At 41.2% G+C, this 26,590-nt stretch overlaps 2 protein-coding genes and 1 long non-coding RNA gene across 3 annotated transcripts in view; all 3 read right to left on the bottom strand.

Moving 5' to 3' along the window:
• Positions 1–26,590, bottom strand: part of LOC306825396 (uncharacterized protein) — a 498,202-nt gene that overhangs the window by 201,987 nt on the left and 269,625 nt on the right. The gene's annotated exons all lie outside the window — the stretch shown is intronic.
• On the bottom strand, positions 108–8,179 carry LOC306825783 (NLR family CARD domain-containing protein 3-like; the record flags this gene model as incomplete). Its single annotated transcript, XM_079346741.1, has 6 exons — positions 108–777; positions 2,585–2,758; positions 4,774–6,733; positions 6,965–7,197; positions 7,405–7,513; positions 8,161–8,179. 6 exons carry the CDS (start codon positions 8,177–8,179, stop codon positions 588–590), a joined length of 2,685 nt encoding a protein of 894 aa, XP_079202867.1. The 3' UTR covers positions 108–587.
• Positions 24,231–25,881, bottom strand: LOC306825404. Its single transcript, XR_013779254.1, has 3 exons — positions 25,730–25,881; positions 25,460–25,576; positions 24,231–24,517 (listed from the first exon to the last, which is right to left on the bottom strand). It is a non-coding gene; the product is annotated as an uncharacterized lncRNA (long non-coding RNA).

Below are 26,590 nucleotides of genomic sequence, written 5' to 3'. Positions count from 1 at the left end.
GGATGGACTCAACTTAACCCAGCAGAGACCAGGACGGACTCAACTTAACCCAGCAGAGACCAGGATGGACTCAACTTAACCCAGCAGATACCAGGATGGACTCAACTTAAGCCAGCAGAGACCAGGATGGACTCAACTTAACCCAGCAGATACCAGGACGGACTCAACTTAACCCAGCAGAGACCAGGATGGACTCAACTTAACCCAGCAGAGACCAGGATGGACTCAACTTAACCCTTTTGTAGGAGCAGATTATTAATATAATATGCAGGGTGTGTGTGTCTGTCAACTAATGGGGTGTGTCACAATTGTCTATATAAGGTAGGAACCTTTGTTCCTGGTCAGATGTTCCACCCGGAAGGGCAAAACAGTTTTTGACCGCTAAAGCAGTGGAAAGCACGGTTACCTATGGGGATGTTTGATCGGTGAAATATGGAAATGGTGAACTAAATAGATGAAAATAAATCAATGGCATGATTAACAACAAAGAAACAAGTGGACTTTCATTCATGAAACAAGGTAACAACAGCGCGTCAATTAGTAACCCAGGTGCAACGCCTCAGTGGCTTAAAGCGTCGGCTTAGCCTCTACACCTTTACATACCCCAGAGTCTCCAGTCTGTAGTCTGGATCCTTCTGAAGGTCCCTCAGCAGCTTCACTCCTGAATCCTGCAGATTGTTGTTCTTCAGGTTCAGCTCTCTCAGATGGGAGGGGTTGGACTTCAGAGCTGAGGCCAGAGAAGAACAGCTGATCTCTGACAAACTGCATCTCCTCAAACTGAATAAAGAATAAAAGAAGAGAACAAAAAGAATGATGAATGAGATGATAAGAACATAACTAGGTCCAATCAGTGAGTGTGTCCCTAAAATAAGTAGAGAGACTTTGTCATTGTGTTATTGTGGATCATTCAAATGTCAGCTTTCTACAGACATCATCCAAACATTCATCCAGCTGTTCATGTCAATAAAGACACCAACATGTTACTGATCTCAGTCAAGATTACACACCCACTACTCTACTGAGCTACACACACCTGGGACTGTCTGTCTGTGTGTGTGTGTGTGTGTGTCTGTGTGTGTGTGTGTGTAAAATCAAAAATGTTCTATAAAATATCTATAATTTAAATGTATTTATAATGAAACTCTGACTGTTTAGTAACAAATCTTTAAAAAGGTCACATGATCATGTGTCATTCTTGTTGAGGGTCAGACGCTTCATTTCCTGTTTTCTACTTGAATTGTTTTAGCATCATCATGTGAAGTCTACGTCTATATGGATGAAGGAAAATCTCCTTTATGAACAGAGCAAGTCTGTCTCTTTATCAGCTTCATGGTTCCACCCTTAAACTCTTTGAAAAGAGACAATTCTTTCATTCAGCTGTGATGTTGTTCAATCCTTACAGAATCCTTTAATGGGTGGTCTTAACCATCACGCCCTGTATGGAATAAGCCCTTATTAACAGCTGCTGCTAGAACACTGACAAACTGAACATGGAAACTTCCAGGGTAGGCTTAGACTACCCTTTAAACCACCTGGGACACATCATAAAGGATGAGGCCTTTCACTGACTTCAGACTGAGGGAGAGAACTTCAGGGAGGAGATTGGTCCACTGCCTCCTCTGACAGCTTATCCTGCATCAAACACCAATGAGAGAGGGACTTGGGCTTATCCCTGACCACTGTGGGAGGCTGCTTTTAAAACACTACAGCCTTATCTAAATGTGTAAGATATACAATTCCTAGAATTAAAATGACACATGTGACCTTTATCACACCAAGCAGATTAAAGAACATGTAAAACTCCCTCTCACATGTGTGCTGTCATGGCTGTGGTGAGACAGGAACACTGATCCATCTGTTGTGATCTTCTGTGAGGAGTTCTTCAGGTTATCTTAAGACTGTCTTTTATTCTGAAAGTCCAAATAGCATTTAGTCTGATAGTCTGCCTTCTTGGCACCAGAGTATAAACATACAGTAAGTAATGGTGATGATGTGCTGATCATGACAATCATTCATGTGACTGTGTTGGGTAGCGTCACGTGGGGCGCTGCGCCGGCAAAGAAGCGCTGTGTCTTCATGTTGTCAGAAGATAAGTGGACAAATCCATGCGCAGAACTTTTAATCCGTTCACATTGGCCGGGGGAGGATAAATACATTTCCAGGGAAACTAAACCGTTTCCAGGACATTTGACATTTTTTCTCATTTTACATGTTTTCCATGACTGGAAAATGCATTGATCATTTTCCAGGTTTTCCAGGACGCGTGGGAACCCTGATTCCAGGTTTTACAGCTGCAGCAGTCAGAAGAAATGTACCGTCACATCTTCATCTTTCTTTAATATATGATCAGTATCGCTCTCTTGTTCTCAGTGATTTCCCCCTCAGGTTTCATTTTCTCACTTCATCTTGTGTTCGTCCTTTTCTGATGACAGAGAGACGTTTGTTGTTTTTGATGACAGCGCTGTCTGAAAGACTGACATCATCTCATGTTTGTACTTTATGTTTTAAATCCTCGACTGACTCTCTTAAAGTTTAGCTTCTCATCATATTAATGTGAAGAGAGAAATGAAACCTGTAGTCTTACTTCAGAGTCTCCAGTCTACAGTTTGGACTCTTCAGTCCAGCAGACAGCAGCTTCACTCCTGAATCCTGCAGCTCGTTCCAGTTCAGGTCCAGCTCCCTCAGATGGGAGGGGTTGGACTTCAGAGCTGAGGCCACGACTTCACAGTGTGTCTTTGATAGTCCACAGCTACTAAACCTGTTGTAAAAAAATTGGTAGATAATGTTATTTAAAGGAACGTCTTCATATTTTCATCCAATTTTAATTTTGTTAACAAACATTTCCATCACTTGTAAACGTGTTTCTCTGATGTCATGATTTAGTTCTGATTTCCTGTTTTTAGTTCTCATTGTTCCCTGTGTGTTTTCTGATTTATATTATAGTTCTAGTCTTCACTGTTTCCTGTCTTACTTTGTATCCTTGTGTCCTTCTACATCATGTTGTCCGTAATATGTTTTCCTATGTTAAGGTTCTAGTTTGGTGTTTCCTGTTTTATTTTGTAATATCTTGTTGAGGTTGTGTTTTCAGTGTCAGGTTTTTATTTGTACTTGTGCTCAAGTGTTCTGGTCTTGTGTTTCTTGTGTTTCCCGCCTTGTTGATGACCCTGATTAGTCTCACCTGTGTCTGATTGTCCCATGTCTATTTAGTCTCTGGGTGCGTTCAGATTGTCCCTCCTATCTACTTTCACTATCTACCTTTCCTTCACCCCGTGAAAACATCACAGGGTGAAGGAAAGGTGTTAGGAGACTTCATAAAGGACTTAGGAAAGGTGTTAGGGACTTCATAAAGGACTTAGGAAAGGTGTTAGGAGACTTCATAAAGGACTTAGGAAAGGTGTTAGGAGACTTCATAAAGGACTTAGGAAAGGTGTTAGGAGACTTCATAAAGGACTTAGGAAAGGTGTTAGGAGTCTTCATAAAGGACTTAGGAAAGGTGTTAGGTGACATCATAAAGGACTTAGGAAAGGTGTTAGGAAACTTCATAAAGGATTTAGGAAAGGCGTTAGTAAACTTCACTCGGTGATGTCATAATAATGTGACGGCGGCGGAGGTCAGAGACGTGAGTCTGCCGTGGTGGAACTACAGTTTACAGAAAATGGACTATGGACGGCTCTAATCATGGCCGCCACTTAACTGCTTCCAGGGTTAAAGGAAGAAATGTGAGTGTTAGTGGACAGGAGGGACAATCCGAACGCACCATTTGTCTTTGTTACCCTCTGTGTCAAAATGAGACAAAATGAGAGCGAACAGAAAAAGTGACCAGATCACGTTTGTTCCCAACACATCGTGTTGCCCTTTTCTGTAAAGTATTGTAAATACTTTGTTTGTTTTCTTTTGTTTGTTCACTGACCGGGATTTTGGCACATTTTTTACATGGTTGTTTATATTTTCTTTGGTGAATAAAAACCCACCAACAGAAGTTTTCCCGACTGAGCCGTCATCTTTTCACTTTTAAAAACGAACCTGTGACAAGCTGCATCTGCTCATAAAGTCAGAGCAGAACAAGCAGCAGACCGGGGACTCAATTTATGTTGTTTGTTGTCATAAATCACTCTGTTACTTTTATTTACCTCTAACCCCGCTGTCACATGCTCAACTTTATCAAAGCTCAACAGAGAAATAAATCTTGTTTTTGTAGCTTTTAGTAAATTCATTATTCTCAGATGGATTCTTGTTCGGGGTTTGTAAAGTTGTAATAAAGGGGCAGTTCAGAGGAGAGCGGCCAATAAAATCATCCATGACTTCAATCTGTGATCTGATCCAACACAACATAATACCTGACTAACACAGTTCAATGTACTGAAATCTATTATTTTGTCTGCTTGACTTTTTGATCCACCTTCTGTCTGTAACGTGATGTAAGACATGACTGTTGGTAACTTCACTCATCATGTCACTGTTACTAATCAACCTCTCGTTAGCTGTGTTACTTTAAGTTCTTACTGTCAGCATGAAGTCAGGACAGACAAACTCATCAAACGTCCCTTTTCACGCACGCTAACACAACTCAGACTTTACTCTCGAGTCCATGAAGGAGGAAAACACAAATGTCTGAGCGCTTTGAATCAAGACAGAGACAAATATTCTTCATTTACTGAATATAGATGAACTCTGTTTTCACAAACAGAGAGATTATATATTATAAATATATGAAGAACTAAACGGCTTATTGTTACTTTATTTATACTCATATTTAATCACATCTGGACTTACTCTGCCTTCCTGCAGTTCCTCACAGCTGGAATCAGTCTCAGTCGTCCCTGCTCTGATGTCTTGTACTTCCACAGGTTCAGCTCATCCAGAACCTCCTCAGACATCTGCAGCATGTAGGCCAGAGCAGAGCAGTGGATCTCAGAGAGTTCCTTCTCTGATCTGTTCTCTGACTTCAGGAACTGTTCGATCTCCTGATGGACTGAGAGGTCCTTCATCTCCATCAGACAGTGGAAGATGTTGATGTTTCTGTCAGGAGAGATGTTATAACTGTTCATCTCCTTCAAGTTGTTGATGACTCTCTGGATCATTTCTGGACTGTTGTCTGTCTGACCCAGCAGGCCTCCTAAGAGTCTCTGGTTTGACTCCAGAGAAAGACCATGAAGGAAGCGAACAAACAGGTCCAGGTGACCGTTCTTACTTTTCAGGGATTTCTCCATGGCACCTCTCAAGAACACTTCCAGAGATGAGTCATAGCTTTCAGGAGTTTTGAAGTTCAAAATACTCTTAAAAGATGATTCCCTGTGTTTGATGTCTTTAAGGAACGCCTCCACTACACCTCTCTTCCTGTTGGTGAAACAGTGGAACATGTAGACTGCAGCCAGAAACTCCTGAACGCTCAGATGAACAAAGCAGTAGACTGATTTCTGGAACATCACACACTCTGTTTTGAAGATCTCTGTACAAACTCCTGAGTACACCGAGGCCTCTGTGACATCCAGACCACACCGCTCCAGGTCTTCTTGGTAGAACATCATGTTTCCGTCCTCCAGATGTTCAAACGCCAGCCTCCCCAGCTTCAGAAGAACTTCCCTGTCGGCCTCCGTCAGCTCATGTGGACTCATCTCATGATACTTGTTCTTCTTCCTCTGTGTCTGAACCAGCAGGAAGTGTGAGTACATGTCAGTCAGGGTCTTGGGCAGCTCTCCTCTATGCTTTGTGCTCATCATGTGCTCCAGAACTGTGGCAGTGATCCAGCAGAAGACCGGGATCAGACACATGATGTGGAGGCTCCTGGATGTCTGGATGTGTGAGATGATTCTGCTGGACAGATCTTCATCACTGAACCTCCTCCTGAAGTACTCCTCCTTCTGGGCATCAGTGAAGCCTCGTACTTCTGTTACCCTGTCAACACATGAAGGAGGGATCTGATTGGCTGCTGCAGGTCGAGAAGTGATCCAGATGAGAGCTGAGGGGAGCAGATTCCCCTTGATGAGGTTTGTGAACAGTGTGTTTAACGATGACTTCTGTGTGACATCAGACACAACCTTCCTGTTTGTGAAGTCCAATGACAGTCTGCTTTCATCCAGGCCGTCAAAGATGAACAACAGTTTACAGCCAGAGAGCGTCTCTGCTGCCAGCTTCTGTAATGTTGGATGGAAAACACAGAGCAGCTCAAGAAGACTGTAGCGCTTATCTCTGACCAAGTTCAGCTCCCTGAATGAAAGCAGGATCAGCAGACTGACGTCTTGGTTCTCTGAGCCCTCGGCCCAGTCCAGAGTGAACTTCTGCACTGAGAAGGTTTTTCCAACACCAGCCACGCCGTTTGTCAGAACCACTCTGATGGGTTCCTGTTGGTCAGGTTGAGCTCCTGTCTTTGGTTCCTGTTGGTCGGGTTGAGCTCCTGTCTTTGGTTCCTGTTGGTCGGGTTGAGCTCCTGTCTTTGGTTCCTGTTGGTCGGGTAAGGCTTTAAAGATGTCCTGGCACCTGATTGGAGTCTCATGGAGGGTCTTCTTTTTAGAGTCTGTCTCAATCTGTCTCACCTCATGTTGGGTGTTCACCTCTTCACTCTGCCCCTCTGTGATGTAGAGCTTAGTGTAGATCCTGTTGAGGAGGATTCTCCTTCCTGTTTCATCACTTCCTTTCTTACTTCCTGTTTCATCACTTCCTTCAGTCACATGTTCATATCTCCTCCTCAGACTGATCTTATATTCATCTAAAACCTCCTGCTGACCTCTATCTGCTGAAAGAGAAGAAACATATCCTGAGACTGGATTTATTAAACAAACTGACTGACACAAAAACCTCCCTGTGATAAATGTGTGCTGCTACAATAGGAGAAGAAAATATTAAATATAATCAGGTTAAATTATATTGATACATTTGACTATATTAATGTAAATATGAACAGCAATAACAACAAATGTAATAAATGATAAAGTCTTGTTTTCAGACTCAGTGACTTCAGTCTTACTGATTTCAGTGCTGGACTGACTGGATATCTGCAGTCCTCGTCTTATTACAGATCTTTGTCCACACTGGGGACAGGAGGACTCTCCTGATGAAGTAGACTGGTCCCAGTATGAGGTGAGACACTGTCTGCAGAACCAGTGTCCACAGCTGGTAGAAACTGGATCTCTCAGGACGTCCTGACACAAAGCACATCTGGACAGCAGCTCCTCCACAGAAACAGACCTCTGTGTTTTTCTGTAGATATAAAAGATAAGATGAGGAACTGCGATATTTTTCCTATTCTTTCCCTCAACTTAGCTCAAATCCTTTTTAAATGGCTTCGAAAGCCACTAAATTGAGCAAAAAAGACGAGGCTAGCTTAACACTGGAGGCTGCTTGAAAAACATAGAGAGGAGATAGCTGCTGAATTCAGAACTTCGTTCACTCAGCTGGACTCCAAACTCGATCAGACACGACTTGCAGTGGAAGAACATGGCCAGCGTGTCTCCTCCCTCGAGCTTGTCACTGAAGACCTGAGCCAGCGGGTTTTGGACCTCGAAGGCACCACGCTCTGCGTGAGGACAACGTGAAGCTAAAGGCCAAAGTGACAGACTTGGAAAGCTGCAGCAGACGCCAAAATATTCGCATCCTCTGCCTTCCAGAGTCCATAGAAAGTGGGCGACCCACTGAATTCTTTTCTAAATTGCTGTGCGAGATTTTTGGAACCGAGACGCTGCCGTCCCCTCCTGACATTGATAGAGCTCATCGCTCGCTAGCAGCTAAACCGGCCCCCGGACAGAGACCGCGCCCGGTCATTCTGCGGTTGCACTGGTACCAGGCGAAAGATCTCCTCACCAGGGAAGCGCGGTGGAGAGGGAAACTCGAATATCGTGAACAAACAATTAGTGTTGTGGAAGACTACAGCCCAGAAATCATCAACCTGCGAGCAGAATATAAGGACGTCATGGCAGAACTTTACAAGCGCGGCCTAAAGCCTGCTCTACTCTACACGGCGCGGCTTCGCCTCACTCTGCAGAGTGGAGCCAGGAAGTGGATCGGCTCCGTTGTGGAGGCACAAGACTATATCGATAACCTCTCTCAGCCACCGACTTCTATCTGAATGGGCGACCTGGTGTATGTGGACACATAAATGGCAGAAATATCTGCAACAGTATAACGCACGGTGCTCGGCACGTGCAGCACTATGCGCTCTGTTACCTGTCAGTATGTCATTCATTTCGCCCGCATGTGAGTAACTCTACTCTGTTACATCTGTTAATGCCATTACGCAGTCTATAACTAAGTCAGCTACCAGAAATGTCTGCTCATGTATACTTCTCTTGTGTCAGTTTTATTACACATGAATACTGTGTTCGTTCTACCAGTTTTTATATAACCGTCCCCTGCTCATCATAACGTTTAGTTCAGATATGACGGTCCAGAACCTACTTGTTTCTATAAGATTTAATCCCCTATCACTGTAGCTCTGTATTGTATTCCCAGCATCCTACCGTGGGGTTGTTTGTGTTTTATTCTCCCCTCTCATTTTTTGCCACTACTGTGGAAAAATGAAGCATAATTTTATTCTAATTCTATAAGGGCTTATACGCACGTTTATTTTTCTTTTTTACTGGAGTTACTCTATAGTTAGTGCAAGATAGGAAGTGTGTTCGTTTTGACAAGGTTTTTTTTTTTGTAACTTATTTTTTATTACATTTTCTTTTCAACAGTTACAGTGATAGGGCACATCATACATACTTGGTTAAACACATCCTTATATCAATGTCCTTATTGCTCAGTGGTAATGGCGGTGTCTTCTTCTCGTCCTCGGTAATCAGTCCATTTTACACATTTATCCTCAAATTGTGTCTCTTGCAGTCTCAGTTTATGTGTGATTTTCTCCATTACAAAAATCTCTTCCACAGTGCACATCCACTGCTCCTCCGTCGGGGGGTCTACTTTGTACCACATTCTAGTAATTGTTTTTTTACAGGCTGACAGCAGTACTTTAACAAGATACTCATCCTCTGGTTGTATTATATCCTGTGTTAAATTTCCCAAATTTGCTTCCGGTATGGCGCATGGTTGAGCCAGACGTGCGGGGAGTAGCTCCGAGCATTTCCCAAACTTATATAGTCTGAACGACCAAAACTTGTAAAACTTTATTGGATTTGTGGTTCGAAGTTGACTGGCTCTCTCTCCACCATGTCGGGCAAAAACCAAACGACCTCAGTGAGGGGAAAAAATGTGGCGTCTGCGGACCCCACAACGCCAACCGACCACACGGCTAACATGGCGGCGGACTCCGGGGGACCTTTGACTATATCCAAGCTTAAAGCCGAGCTGGAGAAAAACCGGGCAGCCATTTCCAGCGAAATCCAAGCCTCACTTTCGCCCATCCAGCTCGCCCTTGACGCTGTTCGCAAAAAAATTGAGGACTACGACCCTCGCCTGGCAGATATGGAGGTCTCCCTGTCCGATCACAGCGACAGGCTAACTAGCTTGGAGAGGCTAGTGGCTACACTTCAAGCCGAGAACACGGAGCTGACAGAGAAGGCGGAGGACCTCGAGAATCGATCCCGCCGCAACAACCTTCGTGTGATAGGACTTCCAGAGGGCAGTGAGGGAAAGGCCGCTACCGCATTTATGTCCAAGTTCCTAGTCGACCTCCTCCAGGATGACAACTTTACCACCCCACCGGAGCTGGACAGAGCCCACCGAGCCTGGAGGGCGATGCCCGCTCAGGGAGCGCGACCCAGGCCAATTATTATGCGCTTTCTGCGTTATCAAGAGAGGGAGCAAGTGCTTTCAATTGCCCGTAAAAGGGGCCAGCTAATATACAAAGGTAACAAGATTTTCATTTTTCCTGATTTAAGCACGGCCCTCGCCAAGAAGCGTGCCACTTTTAACCTCATCAAATCCAAGCTGTACCAGAGGGGAATCAAGTTTTCACTGCGCTATCCGGCCGTCCTGTGCCTAACACACCAACAGGTGGAGCGCAAGTTCCACACCCCAGAAGAGGCTGAACAATTTTTTACCAAGCACATGAGCTCCGACTGAGTTCAACATTTCACCATGGGACATCGCTGAAAAACGACGGGACTTCAGTTTTGGGTGGCCGACCTCTGGACACGCGACAGACTTTGACTGTATTCCGTGGACTGAGACCTCCAGTGCAGCGATCGGATCGGTGACGGGCTGCGGCGAGCCGAACGACTATCTCCAGCCTGCTCTCTGCGATCGGGCCGGTACCGATCGGAACTTTTATCGAAATTCCAGCAATCAACTCACCTTTTCACAGCGGACCTAACCCCGGTCAGGTTCTTTCTTTTGGACTTATTTGGACTCTGAACAGTCACCCTGATCCGACGACTGCTAAGGTAATTTCCACACTGTTACTCGCTGTAGGGGATACATCTTCCTGAAACAACTCCCTGTATTATGCTGTGATCTCTATCTGAAATACTGTTCTGTGGCTAAGGGTAAAACACTTAAATGCTTTGCCATTGATCGTAGCTCCCAATTCCTCTACTAATACTGTTGCGCGCCCGGATGTTGTACTGCCTTCCGTTACATTATTTTGCCATTAACTTCGCCCTGTCATCTTGTTTTATTTCAGTGATTTCAGTGTGAATGCGCGTGTATATGTGTATACATATGGGGGTATGTATGTGTACGTAATTATGCATACACATTTCTGTGGCTTGATTCCCACATGCCCTTAGTACCCAAGTTATTGTTACTTATACATGGTCAGTATTGTAAGTTCAGGGGCTCTCCCCCCACGAGTTAGGCGGGATGGAGCTCTTAGCCAGGCTCTCCCGGAAGTTAGAGACATCCATTCATCTCCTGTCGGCTCCTGTTCCTGGAGCAGAATTGGAGAGCGGGGCCTGGGCTTTCGGGTCCCCCTTCGGGGGTCCGGTGCGCCCGCGGTCCCGTGGGCGGGGTAAGTGTTTTGGCTACAGTGTTTGGGATTGTAGCCCCTTCTCTGTTTGTTTATGTATTTTTCCTTTGTTCGAGTTTATGTCACTAAAGTTTATTTTTGCATCAGCTGTCTTTGCCAAAACATGCGACAATGTCACACCCAGTTGAGGGGCAAGCGCATGTGGGGGGCTACAATATCTTAAGCTGGAATGTGAGAGGATTGGGTCATGTTAATAAGAGAGCCAAAGTGTTCTCACACCTTAAGTCACTATCCGCAGATATTGTGTTTTTACAAGAAACACACATTAAACAGAATGCTAAAGGCAGACTTAGAGTCAGCTGGATAGACCAAATATATCAAGCCAATTTTAATACCAAAGCTAGAGGGGTTGCAATCCTATTCAGAAAAAACATCCCATTCACACACTCTTCTACCATTTGCGACCCCAACGGCAGGTTTCTGATAGTTTCCGGCAAATTACATTCTTTACCTGTTACTTTTGTAAATATTTATGCACCTAATTTCGATGACCCCCAGTTCTTCCAGAAGGTCTTTAATGCTATCCCGAATCTCACAGACACTAATGTGATCATTGGCGGGGACTTCAACTGCACACTCGACCCACTCCTAGATAAACAACAATCAAAATCTCTCCAGAAGTCAAACTCAAGTATCCTCCTGAACACGCTAATGAATAATCTAAATTTTGTTGACATATGGCGACTCACTCACCCTAAAGACAGAGACTATTCCTTCTTCTCCCCAGTCCATAAATCTTATTCCCGTATTGACTATTTTCTGTTAGATTCCAAATTGTTATCTTATGTGGAAAAAGTAACATATCAGCCCGCCTTAATTTCAGACCACTCAGTTCTAGCTTTGGTATTAAAAGTCGAAGGGCAGAAAACGCAGTGTCGGCAATGGCGTCTCGATCCCACACTGCTATCTGATAGGGAGTTTACTGAATACTTAAAAATACACATTTCCCACTTCCTCGCAGAAAACGATACTGGTGAGGTAAACGACTCTGTTTTGTGGGAATCCTTAAAAGTTGTCATGAGGGGCCATATTATATCCTACGAAGTCAATAAGAAGAGAAAAGAAAACAATCGACTTAAAGAAATAGAGCGCAAAATATTTACTTTAGAAAATTTGTATAAATCCAACCAGAGTGATGCCACACTCGAGTCAATTACTAAATTAAGATTTGAATATAACACCATCCTATCCCATCGAGTTGGCGTAATGCTTTTCAAAACTCAACAGCAATATTTCGAATTGGGAGACAAACCTCACAGATTATTAGCGAGACAGCTGCGTCAGTCTCAAGCAAGCCGAGCCATCCATAAGATCAAAAACAAGAATGGCAAACTTACAACAGATCCGGCTGAAATTAACGAGTGCTTTGCACAATTTTATGAAGATTTGTACCAGTCCAAAAGCAAACCCACTGACACCCAAACCATGAATCAATTTCTAGAAAACAGCCACCTTCCCACATTAAACGAAGAAGCAGTTAAGATGTTGGATGCTGAGATTACCTTAAATGAAGTTAAAACTGCCATATCCCAATTTCCAAATAACAAAGCTGCCGGCCCTGACGGATTTGTCATTGAGTTCTATAAGACCTGCTTATCTACTGTTGCTCCACTACTTCTGCGCATGTTCAAACACTCAAAAGAAACATCTCAACTACCCCCCTCATTATACAATGCCAATATTACACTTATTTTAAAAAAAGACAGAGACTCACTGGAAATGTCCTCATACCGCCCAATCTCCTTGCTACAAATGGAGATGAAGATACTTAGTAAGATGCTTGCAAACCGGCTTTCCAGACACATGGCCTCAATTATACATCCGGACCAAACAGGATTTACTCCTGGTCGACACATATACTCCAACCTGCGCCGCCTCTTTAACATTATGTACCATAAACACGAAGAGGAATCAGTAGTAATTGCCCTGGACGCAGAAAAGGCTTTCGACCACATAGAATGGAAGTATATGCTTTCCACCCTACAACACTTTGGCTTCGGTAAAAAAATTTATCCATTGGATAAGTATTATTTATGCCCATCCTCAAGCTTCCATAATTACAAATGGAGAGTTGTCAAAACCATTCCAGCTCCAGAGAGGTGTCCGTCAGGGCTGCTCTTGCTCCCCATACCTCTTCAATATGTCAATTGAAGCACTAGCCTGTCAAATCAGAGCCAGTCGTGATATTGCTCCAATTCAGGTTCATAACACATCGCATTCCTTATCTCTTTTTGCAGATGACGTAATTTTATTTTTGTCTCACCCAAAATCTTCAATTCCTCCGTTATTACAATTAATTGAAACGTTCGGAACATTTTCAGGATACAAAATAAACTTCAGAAAGAGTGAACTGATGCCAATATCTGAAAAAGCAGACCTTGACTTCCTGCGCTCCACGCCTTTTAAATTAGAAAGTGAACAGCTTAAATACCTCGACATAATAGCCACACGAGACCACGGGAAACTCTTGAAGACCAATTGGGAATGTAAGATTACACAATTGAAACGTAACATCGAATTTTGGAATACACTCCCTATCTCTATGGTTGGCCGTATTAATGCCATAAAGATGGTATTTCTCCCAAGACTCTTATATGTCTTTCAGTGCATCCCAGTATGTATCCCCCTCTTTTATTTCAAAATGTTGGACTCTATTGTCACACCCTTCTTGTGGAATAACAAAATAGCCAGAATTTCCAAAAACCACCTGTGTAAATATAAACGAGAAGGAGGCTTCAGCCTACCTCAGTTTAAATTTTATTATTGGGCAGCCAACTTGAATGTGCTATCCTTTTGGCGCAACTGTTTGTCTGCAAACGACCCACAAGCGAGTAGACCCTCGTGGCTCCAATTGGAACTAGCTTCATGTGGTAGAACCTCTCTTCCAGCACTTTTGAATAACCCAGATAAGATCAAAATACCAGTACATATAAAAAACCCAGTTGTTCTCCATTCTCTTAAAATTTGGAAACATGTGCAGGCATTTCTCAACCTACCCAAGGTATACACAGATAGCCCAATTTGCCATAATCATGCCTTCTCTCCAGCCCTGACAGACCCAACCTTTCTTAAGTGGAAGGACAAAAACATTGTTACTATTAAAGATTTATACCATGGTGGCAAATTTATGTCTTTTCAACAACTTCAAGAGCTGCACGGCGTATCAGCAACACATTTCTACAGATACCTGCAAATCAGAAATTTTTTGAGAACCCATTGCACAAATTATAAGCACAAACCTGCACATGCCATGCTGGACAGCATTCTCAAACATGAACCCGGGGCAAAAGGATCAGTTTCCTTTTTTTATCATGTTCTACAATCCCATGTAAAATTGCCTGATAACAAACTGAAAACTCAATGGGAACTTGAACTGAATGCTGCAATCTCAGCAGAGTTATGGGAGAGGACCCTTTCGAACATACACCTCAGCTCCGTTAACGCTAGACACACCTTGATACAATTCAAAGTGGTACACAGACTACACTACCCCAAAGCAAGACTCCATGCCATATACCCTAACACCTCCCCGCTATGCGACAAATGCAAACAATACACCAGAACACTTGCCCACCAGTTTTGGTCCTGTCCTAAATTAGCCTCCTTCTGGACCCTTGTGTTTGACTACATATCAAAGGCATTTAACAAAATTATTACCCCAGACCCATTTCTTGCTATCTTCGGTTCAGTAGACTCAAACCCATGCGTTGATAAATATTTAGGCCAAGCAATCTCCTTATGCACATTGTTGGCTAAACGCCTTATCTTACAAATGTGGAAATTGGAAGCAGGTCCTTCATTCCAACAATGGCTCAGAGAATTGGGGAATATTTTGCACCTGGAGAGATTACGCTACAAACTGGCTAACAGAGAAAATGCTTTTATGAAAACATGGAAGCCTCTCTTGGATAAATGGCAGACCACCTCCAATAGATCCCCCCCTCACGCCGCCTCGCATTGCGCTTGAACCCTCCAGAACGGCATCTTAGACGACATTTATGTTATAGAGCTGTCTCAAACTTACTTTGTAACATGCTGATGCTTGTTTGTTTGTTTTTTCTTGTTTGTTTTCTTTTTGTTGTTTATTTTATTTTTATTATTCTTAAAATTTACTTTCCGATTGTTAGTTTTTCCATTTGTATAATTGTCAATGCTATAGCAGCCTTTAATCACTCTTATTTACTTTACATTTTTGCATACCCATTATGTATGTCTTGTATTTTATGTTCTGCACTTATAAAAAAACAATAAAAAAAGTAAAAAAAAAAAAAAGAAATCCCAAATAAAGTATCTTACATGTTTTTGGTATCTCATATCCTATTATTTTTTTGTAAACCCCTCCACATTTTGTCCCAGTATCCTTTTATCTTTTGGCAGGACCAAAATATGTGTGTGTGGTCAGCATCCATGTGGCCACATGCTCTCCAGCATGGCTGCTGAGTAGACACTAACCTTTCCTTAATCTTTGGAGTTATAAAAAATCTGAAAACTCTGCATCCTACCCCGTTCAACCATTGTACACATTGCTGTGATCCCTTTTCTTGCCCATTGTTTAAACCCTTTATCATTTACCCCAGGTATAAATCTATCATCAAATGCAAACCAACTCAAAATTCTTATCTCTTTCTCCAGTTTATACCTTTCAACAACGGTATTCCATGTTTCAATTGTGTTTTTGGTTATTGCATTCAATTGGTTACCTATTTTTCCCCAGTAGGCCTTTATATGCTATCAAGTTTCGCAATTCAACGTCCGCCTGCCCTATTTCTATACTTTTCCATCTTGAGAAATATTCATTGTTACACCAACATATCAAGGGTCTGATTTGTGCAGCGTAGAAGTACTCCTCAAGGCTTGGCAGAGCCAGTCCTCCCATGTCTTTAGGGAGCTGCAGAGTTTTGTATCTGGTCCTAGGTTTCTTTCCTCCCCATATGAATCTTGATATCCACCTGTCCCATTCAGTAAATTGCTTTGCTGGAATCTTAACTGGCAGAGACTGAAACAAGTATAAGAGTCTCGGTAGAACATTTATCTTAATTATTTCTATCCTTGAGCTAAAGTCTAAAATAAAAGCAGACCATCTCTCCAAGTCGCTCCGAACTTCCTGATTTATTTTAGTGTAGTTGACAATGGTTTTTAAGAGCTCGCTGCTTTTTTTTTTAGCAGCATTCTTTTTTGGGGTGGGGAGGGAGGTAAGGGGTATAGTCGCTGCCAGCAATATTTTAGCTATCCACACATAAAACCAGTTTACACCTTTTTCAGCTTTAGCATAGGACTATTCTATGGTCTACCTTTTTTTACACTTCATCCCTCTTCGTCGAGCTATATGGACAGGCATCTGAAATTTGTAAGCTGGAATGTCAAGGGCCTTAACCATCCTATTAAAAGAAGAAAGGTCTTCTCACACCTCAAACAGCTTAAGACAGAAATAGCATTCCTACAGGAAACTCACATTCGCAAATCCGATAGCGATCGACTTTTGCGGTGCTGGAGGGGGCAGAGGTTTCACTCCTCCTTTCAAGCCAAAGCCAGAGGGGTCTCGATACTGATTAATGAAAATATCTCATTTTATCGTCGTTTTTGTAAATGTCTATGCCCCCAATTCGTATGATGCGTCCTTTTTTGAGAAACTTTTTTCATTACTCCCGGACCTGAACACATACTCTGTCATATTCGGAGGAGATTTCAACTGTTGTTTTGACCCAGTTTTAGATAGATCCTCTTCCAACATTATTATACCGAGTAAATCAGCCTCTACTATCCAGACATTCCTCTCTAACTATGGAGTCCGTGACGTGTGGCGCTCCCTACACCCCAACGATAGAGATTATTCTTTCTTTTCGCATGTCCATCACACTTACACCAGGATTGACTATTTTCTTCTCGATATCCAGCTTCTCCCGCTTGTCCATTCCTGTGCTTATGAAGGTATAATTATCTCTGACCATGCTCCCGTCACTCTGACAGTATCCCTGCCTGGAGTCCCACAGAAAAGCAGGCATTGGCAACTGAATATAACTTCACTGTCGGACGATAAATTTGTAAAATTTATGGAGGAAGAAATTGCCTTTTTTCTTATTACTAACAACTCCCCTGACATGTCTAGCTTAATAGTGTGGGACGTGCTTAAAGCATATCTCAGGGGACAGATCATATCATACACTGCACAATTGAAACGAAGGTCCTGTAGAGAGCGCGATGAGCTGGCTGACCAAATTAAAGACATCGACAAACATTATGCCCAAAGTAAAAATTCAGACCTCTATAAAACATCTGTAGAACTTCAAACCAAATTAGATCTCACAACTCATTCTACTGAAAATCTACTTCTAAAATATAAGTCCATGTTTTACCTACATGGTGACAAGCCTGAAAAACTACTCGCCAACCAACTCAAAGGTAGCAGAGTTAAACAAAGTATACCTGAGATACGGATGCCCAATGGTCTCACAACTTTGGAGCATTTAAAAATAAATGAAGCTTTCAGAGACTTCTACTCACAGCTCTACACCTCAGAGTCTCATGTTGATCACAACGCCACCACCGACTTCCTAAAAAATCTTTCAATTCCCAAACTCTCTCCAGACTATAGAAAGAGATTGGAAGAGCCCATAACCCAATCAGAAATTGTCTCAGCCATCTCTTCAATGCAGTCTGGAAAATGTCCTGGCCCTGATGGCTTTCCGGTTGACTTTTTCCAGAAATTCTCATCTTTACTTTCTCCGCAGTTATGTGCAGTTTTGTCTGAATCACACTCAAAGGGCTCTCTCCCACCATCATTTAATGAGGCTTGTATAAAGCTCATAGCTAAGACAGGAAAGGACCCGCTGGACTGCGCCTCCTATAGACCCATCTCTCTTTTGAATACAGATAATAAAGTCCTAGCCAAGATCTTAGCTCGCAGATGAGAAAACATACTTCCCACCAGTGATTTAGGCAGAAATGGGAAAACGGGGTGCAAAAAAAAATACAGGGGGTGAAATTTTTTTTCAGTGTCACTCATGGCGGCGTGGCATGGCGGAGCAGAGGTTATGTGCTCCCTAACACACTGGTTTTGAAGAAAACTGAATAAGTCTCTAAATGGTGCATTCTGTTCAATAAGATGCATTGTTACACATTTTAGTTTTCCCAAGCTTGATAATGTTGATTTACTGTACAGCCCCGGCCCTGACACACCCCTTCATCATTTGACTGCAACTCACTTGGTTCATGTTGTCTAACCCCTTTGTTGGCCCACTACTTCTATCTGCACTTTCTTTAAAAAACAAACACACACATAAATAAACTTATAATATTACATGTGTCATCCAGCAATAATAGATCCCTAGACCTTAATAAGTCAATCATCTCTCAGCATGTGAATGTGGAGCCGACCCGAAAAGGTGGAGCTAAACACTGCAGTCCTCTGATTGGTAGAAAGAATCGTCACTTCCCGTGATACGTCGGTAAACAAAACTCCACCGTGTTTAAAGCATTGACTGTAACACAGCTTCTATGAAACAAAGCTGGATTGAGTTCTTGTAATAAAGCTGTAGAAACTAGAAACGCTAACGGGATCGGGTTTAAGCTTTTCAGTACCGGTATTAGGCAAACATATTCTTTGCCAGAATTAGAATGTAGCCTAATCAGATATTTAGCGCACCGTATAGAAACCCGTGTAGTAAGCACGTCTATTAAATGTAGATATTTGCATGGCCTCGGTCAAGCCGCACTGAAAAAAAAATGGAGTGCTATTTACTTAGAAAAACCTAGGTAAGTTTTTCCACGCAGAAATCCTGAGTAAATTTTACAAGGGTGATTTTCAAGTAAACTTTACTTACAAATATGAGTCATTTCTACAAGAATAAGTCAGTAACTTTACTGGTAATAACCAATTTTTTCATTGAATTTTATTTATTTTTCAGAGTATCTTTTAAAATTGTTTTTCCCATTTTTTTACAAGCTATATACAAGTAACATTTACACAACATTTGTTAACATTCAATTCCTATGGCAAATATTCCCTATATTGGTTCTGTTCATTGGAAGAAATCTTTACACAAACGGAAGCAGCTCTGTTTAAACAACAACACCTTTATTTTTCTTTTATGTGTTTACAAGGTAGGTTCAAGGATCATACTTTGCTGATTCCTTTGATCTATTAACTCTATATAGAGACCACTGAAGACATCACATAAACAATTAGAAAAATTGGCTCAGTACATCTCAAAATAAATGCCAATACAACATCCAAATGTGTAATTTCTAAAAAACTTTTGGGGAAAAAAATCCACAACACTGAAAGAAGAAACCAAAAAATAGATTTCTTAAGACAGTACAAATCGCAGTAGTTTTGGCCTTGAAGTGACCAAATGCGTATACAACTTCTTTTAAAATACAGTGTCCAACCTGCATTCACGTTCCAAGTTTGTTTCGCAGTGAAAGGACTTTGGGTGACAGTTTGCTTCACCTTTGGTGGGTAACTCAAGTTAATTGTGTAGATGATGCCAATGAGAAAGAGGCACGCCTCGTCAACACTTCAACAATTGTAAAGTACCTCAGTTCCTTCAACAACAATGGACACATCAGGACTGGATGGGCCTTCATGTTAGTCAGACACAAATTGTCAGAACTTGCTCAGTCTGGTCCTCTTTGACTGCATCGCTGCTGACATCCTGCAAAATATATGAGAAATACATGTTCAGGTGCACAGTATGACTCAATTTGTTATGAAAATCACTGAGTTTTGAACAGGTAATTTGTTGGATTAATTAAAAGAAGAAATGTTCGTAATTTCGAATTACACCTGAAATGATAATTTCAGATGAAATGATGTTAATCACTTTAACATAATTTTAAATTTTAGACAATAGTGACAGATAGAAATTTAGTACCAGTTGATAACAATAATCTCCTGATTACCCAAAGTTTATTGACTGACAGTTCAATCTGTTTAGAAGTTTTAATTAGACAATTGCATGTTTGTAAATCAATTTAATACCATTCAAAGAGTGTGACAAAAGCTTAAATGTTATTGTTATGTTATTGATTTTTGGGTATCAGATTTACCATATAGTCCTTGATGAATTCCTCTGACGACTCCCCCAGGAATATCATCAGGCAGTGGATTATGGTCTCCCGTTTGGCTTCAATGTGTTGCTGTAACAGACAGACGATACTTTTGTAGGGACTACAATATGAACTCATTAATGCACAAGTGTTGTGTTATTGTTGGTGAGAGCTGCATCCAACAGTATATAATATAATGACATCCTGAATCACACCAATTGTATTCATTTAACTCTTTACCTGGCTAAGTGAATCCAGCAGGGGTCTTATTTTAGTCCCACAAACTCCACCTTTTCTGGCAAATATCTCCTGCAGTTTTGGGGTGTGGTAGGCCACACCGAAAGGTTCTCTCCAGGTGAACTGCTGTAATTCTTTTGAACTCCTCCTTAATCTTAAAAGAACAGTACATGATTCAAAACCTGCATTTGCCTTTGGTAATGGCCAATATACTAAAAAGGGAAGCAAATGTGGTGCTTCAAGGTAACCAGAGGTCTTCCTGCCACAGTGTAGCAGAATCAGCAGATATTTTGCTTTCTTACCTGTAAGGCCAAATCATTTTCTTGTGGTAAAGCTGTTGCTTGAGCGGGCACTGTTTCAACGGTTTCAACCAACTGCAGACTTGTTGCTTAGAGCTGAGGGACAAATCAAAGTAGAAATACAAATCACACACTGAAATTTCACAAACATGACACCAAATAAACTTCGAATCACTGTCTTTTGTTGAAATAATGTTAGTCTGCAGGTCTATAGTGGATAGTGGCCACTTAAGATTTTAAACACATCAATATAATAATGAGGAATACATCAACAAATATTTTTACTTTAGCTTACCTAGAAATTAGCTTTAAATCACACCAAGGTTCACCTTACTGGTAAGTAACAAAAGTGAAAACGTAGTTTGAGATTTCATTAGTAGAGACAGTCAATATATGTTGTCATTTAAAATTCAGTTTGTATATGTAACACGAATATAATTACTTAATCGACCACATAGACCCTTCCCCACAATCTGTGTCCCCTTGAGACGACCTACTGTTTAAATAAGTTCCTCCCATAATAGCTGCTCCACACTGTTCACTCTTAATATTTACTTCTGTCCAGTCGAGGCTTTCTATAAGTTTTTTTGGTCAATAAAACACGCAAAATATCAGTTCCCCACTCGTGGTGACTTGTCATTCACAACTTGGACAGAGACCCGACGCGGCGCAGATAAACAGCCCTCAGCAGACTGATCGCAGCATGCTACACTGCACGGGGCTGATGGTTATGCACCGCAATGAATGAAAAGCTCCGCAACACAAATTGTGTTTGCACAAGTACTTTAGCCATACCGGTATACTGCTGAGAAGGCTACGTAACAGTTTAAACTGGGCTTCATATCTATTTCTATCTGCACTCTTGCACGTTACGTGTTAGCTAGCTAGGAAATAAACTGACGGATAACTAGAGAACGGAGAACTACGTATGTTCTCCATTTGTAATAACTTCGCTCTGAATTAAGTTACATTTAATTTTAACAGTCAAGAAAGCACATAAAAGCGCATTTAATACTTTAATACAAGAATTAGCTGACTGCCTCCGCTCTGCCGGTTCACGTCCTGTCCGTTTCCAGTTGTAGCGCGTTTTTTGCTGACGTCACTCGCCAGGTTTGAATGAGGTTGCCAGATTTGTCAAGTAAAAGTTACCTGCTTTTAGCAAGTTGACCATGTAATTAATAAATTGAATAATTATTACTTCATAATGTCATTCATGTTTACCTTGTTAAATGAAGTTAAAGAAATACATCGAAATGTCAAGTATCATATCTGAAAAATATGATGTTTTTCTAAGTAAAATCAAGGAAACAGGAAACTCATGTAGAATTTAATTATGAAGTAGAGGTGATATTTACAAGGCCAAAAAATCATTTTTTTCAGTGCGTGCAATAATTTCAAGGTCGTGTTTTTTTTAAATAGGCCGTGCAAAAAGCGGTTTCGCGGCAGGCTATCTAAATCTATGGCTCCCACTATTATTTCAGAGGACCAAACTGGTTTTATTAAAAACAGACAATCTTGTTTTAACATGTGGCGTTTGTTTAATATTATCTATACGAGCTCCGGGGAGACCCCTGAGTGTGTGGTCTCCATGGATGCTGAAAAAGCATTCGACCGCGTCGAATGGAAGTTCTTATTTAGTACCTTAGATGAATTCGGCTTTGGTCCAATGTTTACTTCATGGATAAAGTTGCTATACTCTAATCCCTCTGCTTCAACCATTTCATCTACATCGGGGAACTCGCCAGGGCTGCCCTCTAAGCCCAATGCTATTCGATTTAGCTCTTGAAACTCTAGCCATGGCCCTCCGCAGTTGTAAGGCCATATCAGGTGTTGAGAGGAAGGGCAGAGAACACAAGGTCTCTCTTTACGCCGATGACCTCCTGCTGTTCATCTCGGACCCGACGACCTCTCTGCCCAATGTCTTATCACTGCTTGATCAGTTCGGTCAACACTCTGGATATAAACTAAACTTCCATAAAAGTTAAATCTTCCCCATCAACAATGAAGCACGCTCATTAGACTTTCTTCTCTTATCTGGGTATTTCAGTCACTCGTAAATATAAAGACTTATTGAAGGAGAATTATGTCAAACTGCTGGACCAAACTAAACTGAAACTCTCCCAGTGGTCGCCTCTGTCCTTATCTCTCATGGGTCGTAATAATGTTGTGAAAATGAACATCCAACAAAAAATGTTGTACTTATTTCAGGCTTTACCGATCTTTGTCCCTAGTGCGTTTTTTATCAGGCTTGATTCAATTATTTCATTGTATCTATGGCAGGGTAAACATCCTCGCCTCAATAAGACCTTTCTTCAGAAAACCAAAGTCAGTGGTGGTTTGGCGCTCCCAAATCTTCGTTTCTATTATTGGGCTGTTAATCTGCGTTGCTTCTCATTTTGGTCTGTTTTTCTCAACCAGCCTAACTGCCCTAACTGGGTGGGTATGGAGTTAAATTCCAACAAAAAGGTGTCTGTTCCTGCGCTGCTGGGATAGTCTCTTCCTCTCTCTTCGTTCCAATCCATTAATAACCCAGTGGTTAAACACTCTTTAAGAATATGGGCTCAATTCAGGAAATTCTTTGGCCTTAACAGTTTTTCTCTTTTAAGCCCTGTTGACTCAAACCATCTTTTTGAACCATCAATGCATGACCCTGTTTTTCGTGATTGGCACAGGAAGGGTATTATACACTTTAAAGATCTATTCATTGATAAGGCATTAGCATCATTTGAGCAGTTGAACAAAAAGTTTAATCTACCTAAATCTTCTTTAGGTATCTACAAGCAAGACAATTTCTCATTTCAAAGTTTCCCCGTCTTCCCTCGTCCTCAGAAACATCCTTTGTTGACTCAGTCCTGTCCCTGAAACCCTCTAGGAAAAGACTAATTTCAGTCCTCTATAACATGGTGGCAGACCTAAAGTTGGACACTACAGACAAACTTAAAAGATCATGGGAGGAAGACTTGGGTCTGTCTTTAACGGAAGACACTTGGGGCTCTATACTTAAGCATATTAACTCATCGTCTCTATGTGCTCGCCACTGCCTCATCCAGTTCAAAGTGGTACACAGAGCTGTTGACTGCGCTAACTTCCTTTATTTTTTATTGACTTATTGAATTTTTATTTCATGTACACCATGTTTGACTTTCAATCAAAAAAAAAAGATTTTGACTAAAAAAGATAAGATGAGATTAAAACCATTGATGGGGATTCAAACCTGGTTCTGCACAAAACCTAAAAAAGAACATGTTTGAGTTCATTGATAATGCTGTTGAGTCTCTTGGGAAGTGATACAATATTTTCTTGACTTAAGTCAGTGGTGTAAATAAAATCACTGTTTCACAAACATGCATCAAATGTCTATTAAATTATTCTATTGTTTCAAATCTTGTTCTTAATAACAAGCACATTTCTGTAGTTTGACATTTTGGGGATTTAAAGTTTTCTTACTTCTGATCTGAGGGTCCTGGTTCATTACTGAAGTCTGGAGGACGAAATTTAGACCTGTCACTCTTCATAGAGAGACAGCTGGACAGAGGAGACTCTGCTCTGTGCTCCTCTTTGTCTCCTCCATCACTCATCTTCTGATCTGAGGGTCCTGGTTCATTACTGAAGTTTGGAGAAAGACCTTTAGACCAGTCACTCTTCATGGAGAGACAGCTGGACAGAGGAGACTCTGCTCTGTGCTCCTTTTTGTCTCCTCCATCACTCATCTTCTGATCTGAGGGTCCTGGTTCATTACTGAAGTTTGGAGAAAGACCTTTAGACCAGTCACTCTTCATAGAGAGACAGCTGGACAGAGGAGACTCTGCTCTGTCCTCCTCTTTGTCTCCTCCATCACTCATCTTCTGATCTGAGGGTCCTGGTTCATTACTGAAGTCTAGAGGAAAATCTTTAGACATGTCACTCTTCATAGAGAGACAGCTGGACAGAGGAGACTCTGCTCTGTCCTCCTCTTTGTCTCCTCCATCACTCATCTTCTGATCTCCAGTTTGCTCAGGACAATCAATGACGTTCATGATACATCGACCTGAGGACAGGGAAGACATACAGGTAAGACACAAACAGGAAGGTTGTGTTAAATAGAGATGGTCAAGCCTCCATATTTTACTACCTACTGTGGTCCTTTTATCAATGATTTAATAGTAGAGATAGATTCATAAATCAGGTAGAGAGAGAGAGCAGGAAATGACACCAACCACTTGGCTACTAGCGCCCCCTAATGTGAACCTTTATGTGACTCTGCCTCTCTTCCTGTCTGCCTTAGTACCTGATCAAACACATCACTGCACTTTGTTTTGATCTGAACCTGATTTGTCCTTCTGATCTGACTCCCTGCTTGGTATTTGACCCTGGTCTGCTTTTAGGGTTTGATATACATTTAGTTCAAACATTTATCTTTCCTGTGTGTCTGATAATATCAAGGTTTTGAATTTTAAACTTCAAACATTAAAGCAGTATGTTAATATTTAACAGCAGTTATGACCTTTGGACCAACAGTTTTATTTCTAGAAGGATATAAAACAAAGTCTGTGATGCCTGTAAGGATCAAATCATGTCATAAAACCACCTTTGGTCAGATGATTTATTGAGACGTTAGTTACTGAGAACATTTTATTAAGATCCATTATTTATCATAACTACTTTGAGGAGGTGGAGATTATCTAACATGAATGTGGAACATAAGCACTGTCGTCCTCTGGACTTTATTTCACCTGAGAGAAAACCAGTAACACAGACTGAGAGTGTCGACCGCAGGAGTCCTGACAAAACAAGTCTGATTCAGAACGATTCAGATTTTTAGCTACACAACTTTTACTTGACCTTACTTGTTGACTAAAAGCTGAGAAAAGAGGAAGTACTCCACGTTCACAGAGCTGATCCTGTACTGTCTCTGATCAGTTTGAATTATTACTAAGCATGAACCTGAGGTTAGAACAGTAACGTCAGAATAATGTTAAATTAAACTCACCCTGTGTCCTTCTGCTCGGTCCACTCAAAATAGAGTCTGAGCTCAGACTGTCAGGAACTCTTTCAGTTTTATTGTTTTATGAGAAACCCATATCAGTTCAGAGTCTCTTCTCCTCCCCTTGTTATAACAAGAAATAAAAATTAATAATTGACCATCATCAGTTCAGGTTTCTTCATGACCTCTCTGCTGAGCTCACAGTAAAATGCATTAAGCTAACTAGGTTTGGATAGTAAGTCAGCAAACTTGACAGAGTCAGTTGGGATCACCTACCTTCAGCATGTTGTGGATGTCAGACTGGTGATGAAACAGTTTCCAGATGATCCATGATCAGATCACCCCCCATGGTATCAAGCCACATGTGATCCATGGATCAGAATCATCATGGTGTAAAATAAATACACAGCCGTTAAATCCCTGTGCAGCGTCTGAGAGAAAAGAAGTCAGTATTAAAGTTGTTCATGTGGCCGCAAACAGGAAGTATTTCAGTCTTTTAAAATACATTTAGGTATGATGTTTTTAAGAAACGGGTCATATGTTATAATGTAAGTTAAGTTTTTAAAAATGTATTAGATTTTAGAAACATTAAAAGAAGAACAGAAGAGAAAAATGATCTCAGTGAACACTACATTTTACCTGGATTATGATAAATGAACGATTACTTTGTTTTAGTATTTTGCCCTCATAGTTCATTGACATGGTCTCTACTTTAATATACTCAATCAGAGCTGGGATATTTCTTCAAATGAAAGTGCAAAATTTTATTATTTTAAAGAAATGCAGATAACACACAAAATATAAATATATATTTTTAAACTGAAATCCACTTCACATACATTGCTAAAACAGTGGAAACAAAACATCTACTTATTGCAAACAAAATCAACTTTAACCATCTGAAGGTGCCATGTGCACCTTCACTAATGCTTCCTTTCCTTTAACTATCTTTTTGCACTCTCTCATTGCCTGCTCAGTACTTGAGCTTTCATGTTCCTCAATAAACACACAAAGAAATTATATTATTGATGGTTTCAGTGCCTAACAAGAACAAAATAAACACAAGGCACACAACACAACATAAGAAAAACTTTTGGACATTATCAGAAGTCTTTTTGTCTGGTCTGTGGGGAGAAC

Source organism: Symphodus melops, assembly GCF_947650265.1.
Source record: "Symphodus melops genome assembly, chromosome: 6".
NCBI lineage: Eukaryota > Metazoa > Chordata > Actinopteri > Labriformes > Labridae > Symphodus > Symphodus melops.
Note: the sequence above shows the minus strand (reverse complement) of the source record. Positions and strands in the feature narration are given on the sequence as shown.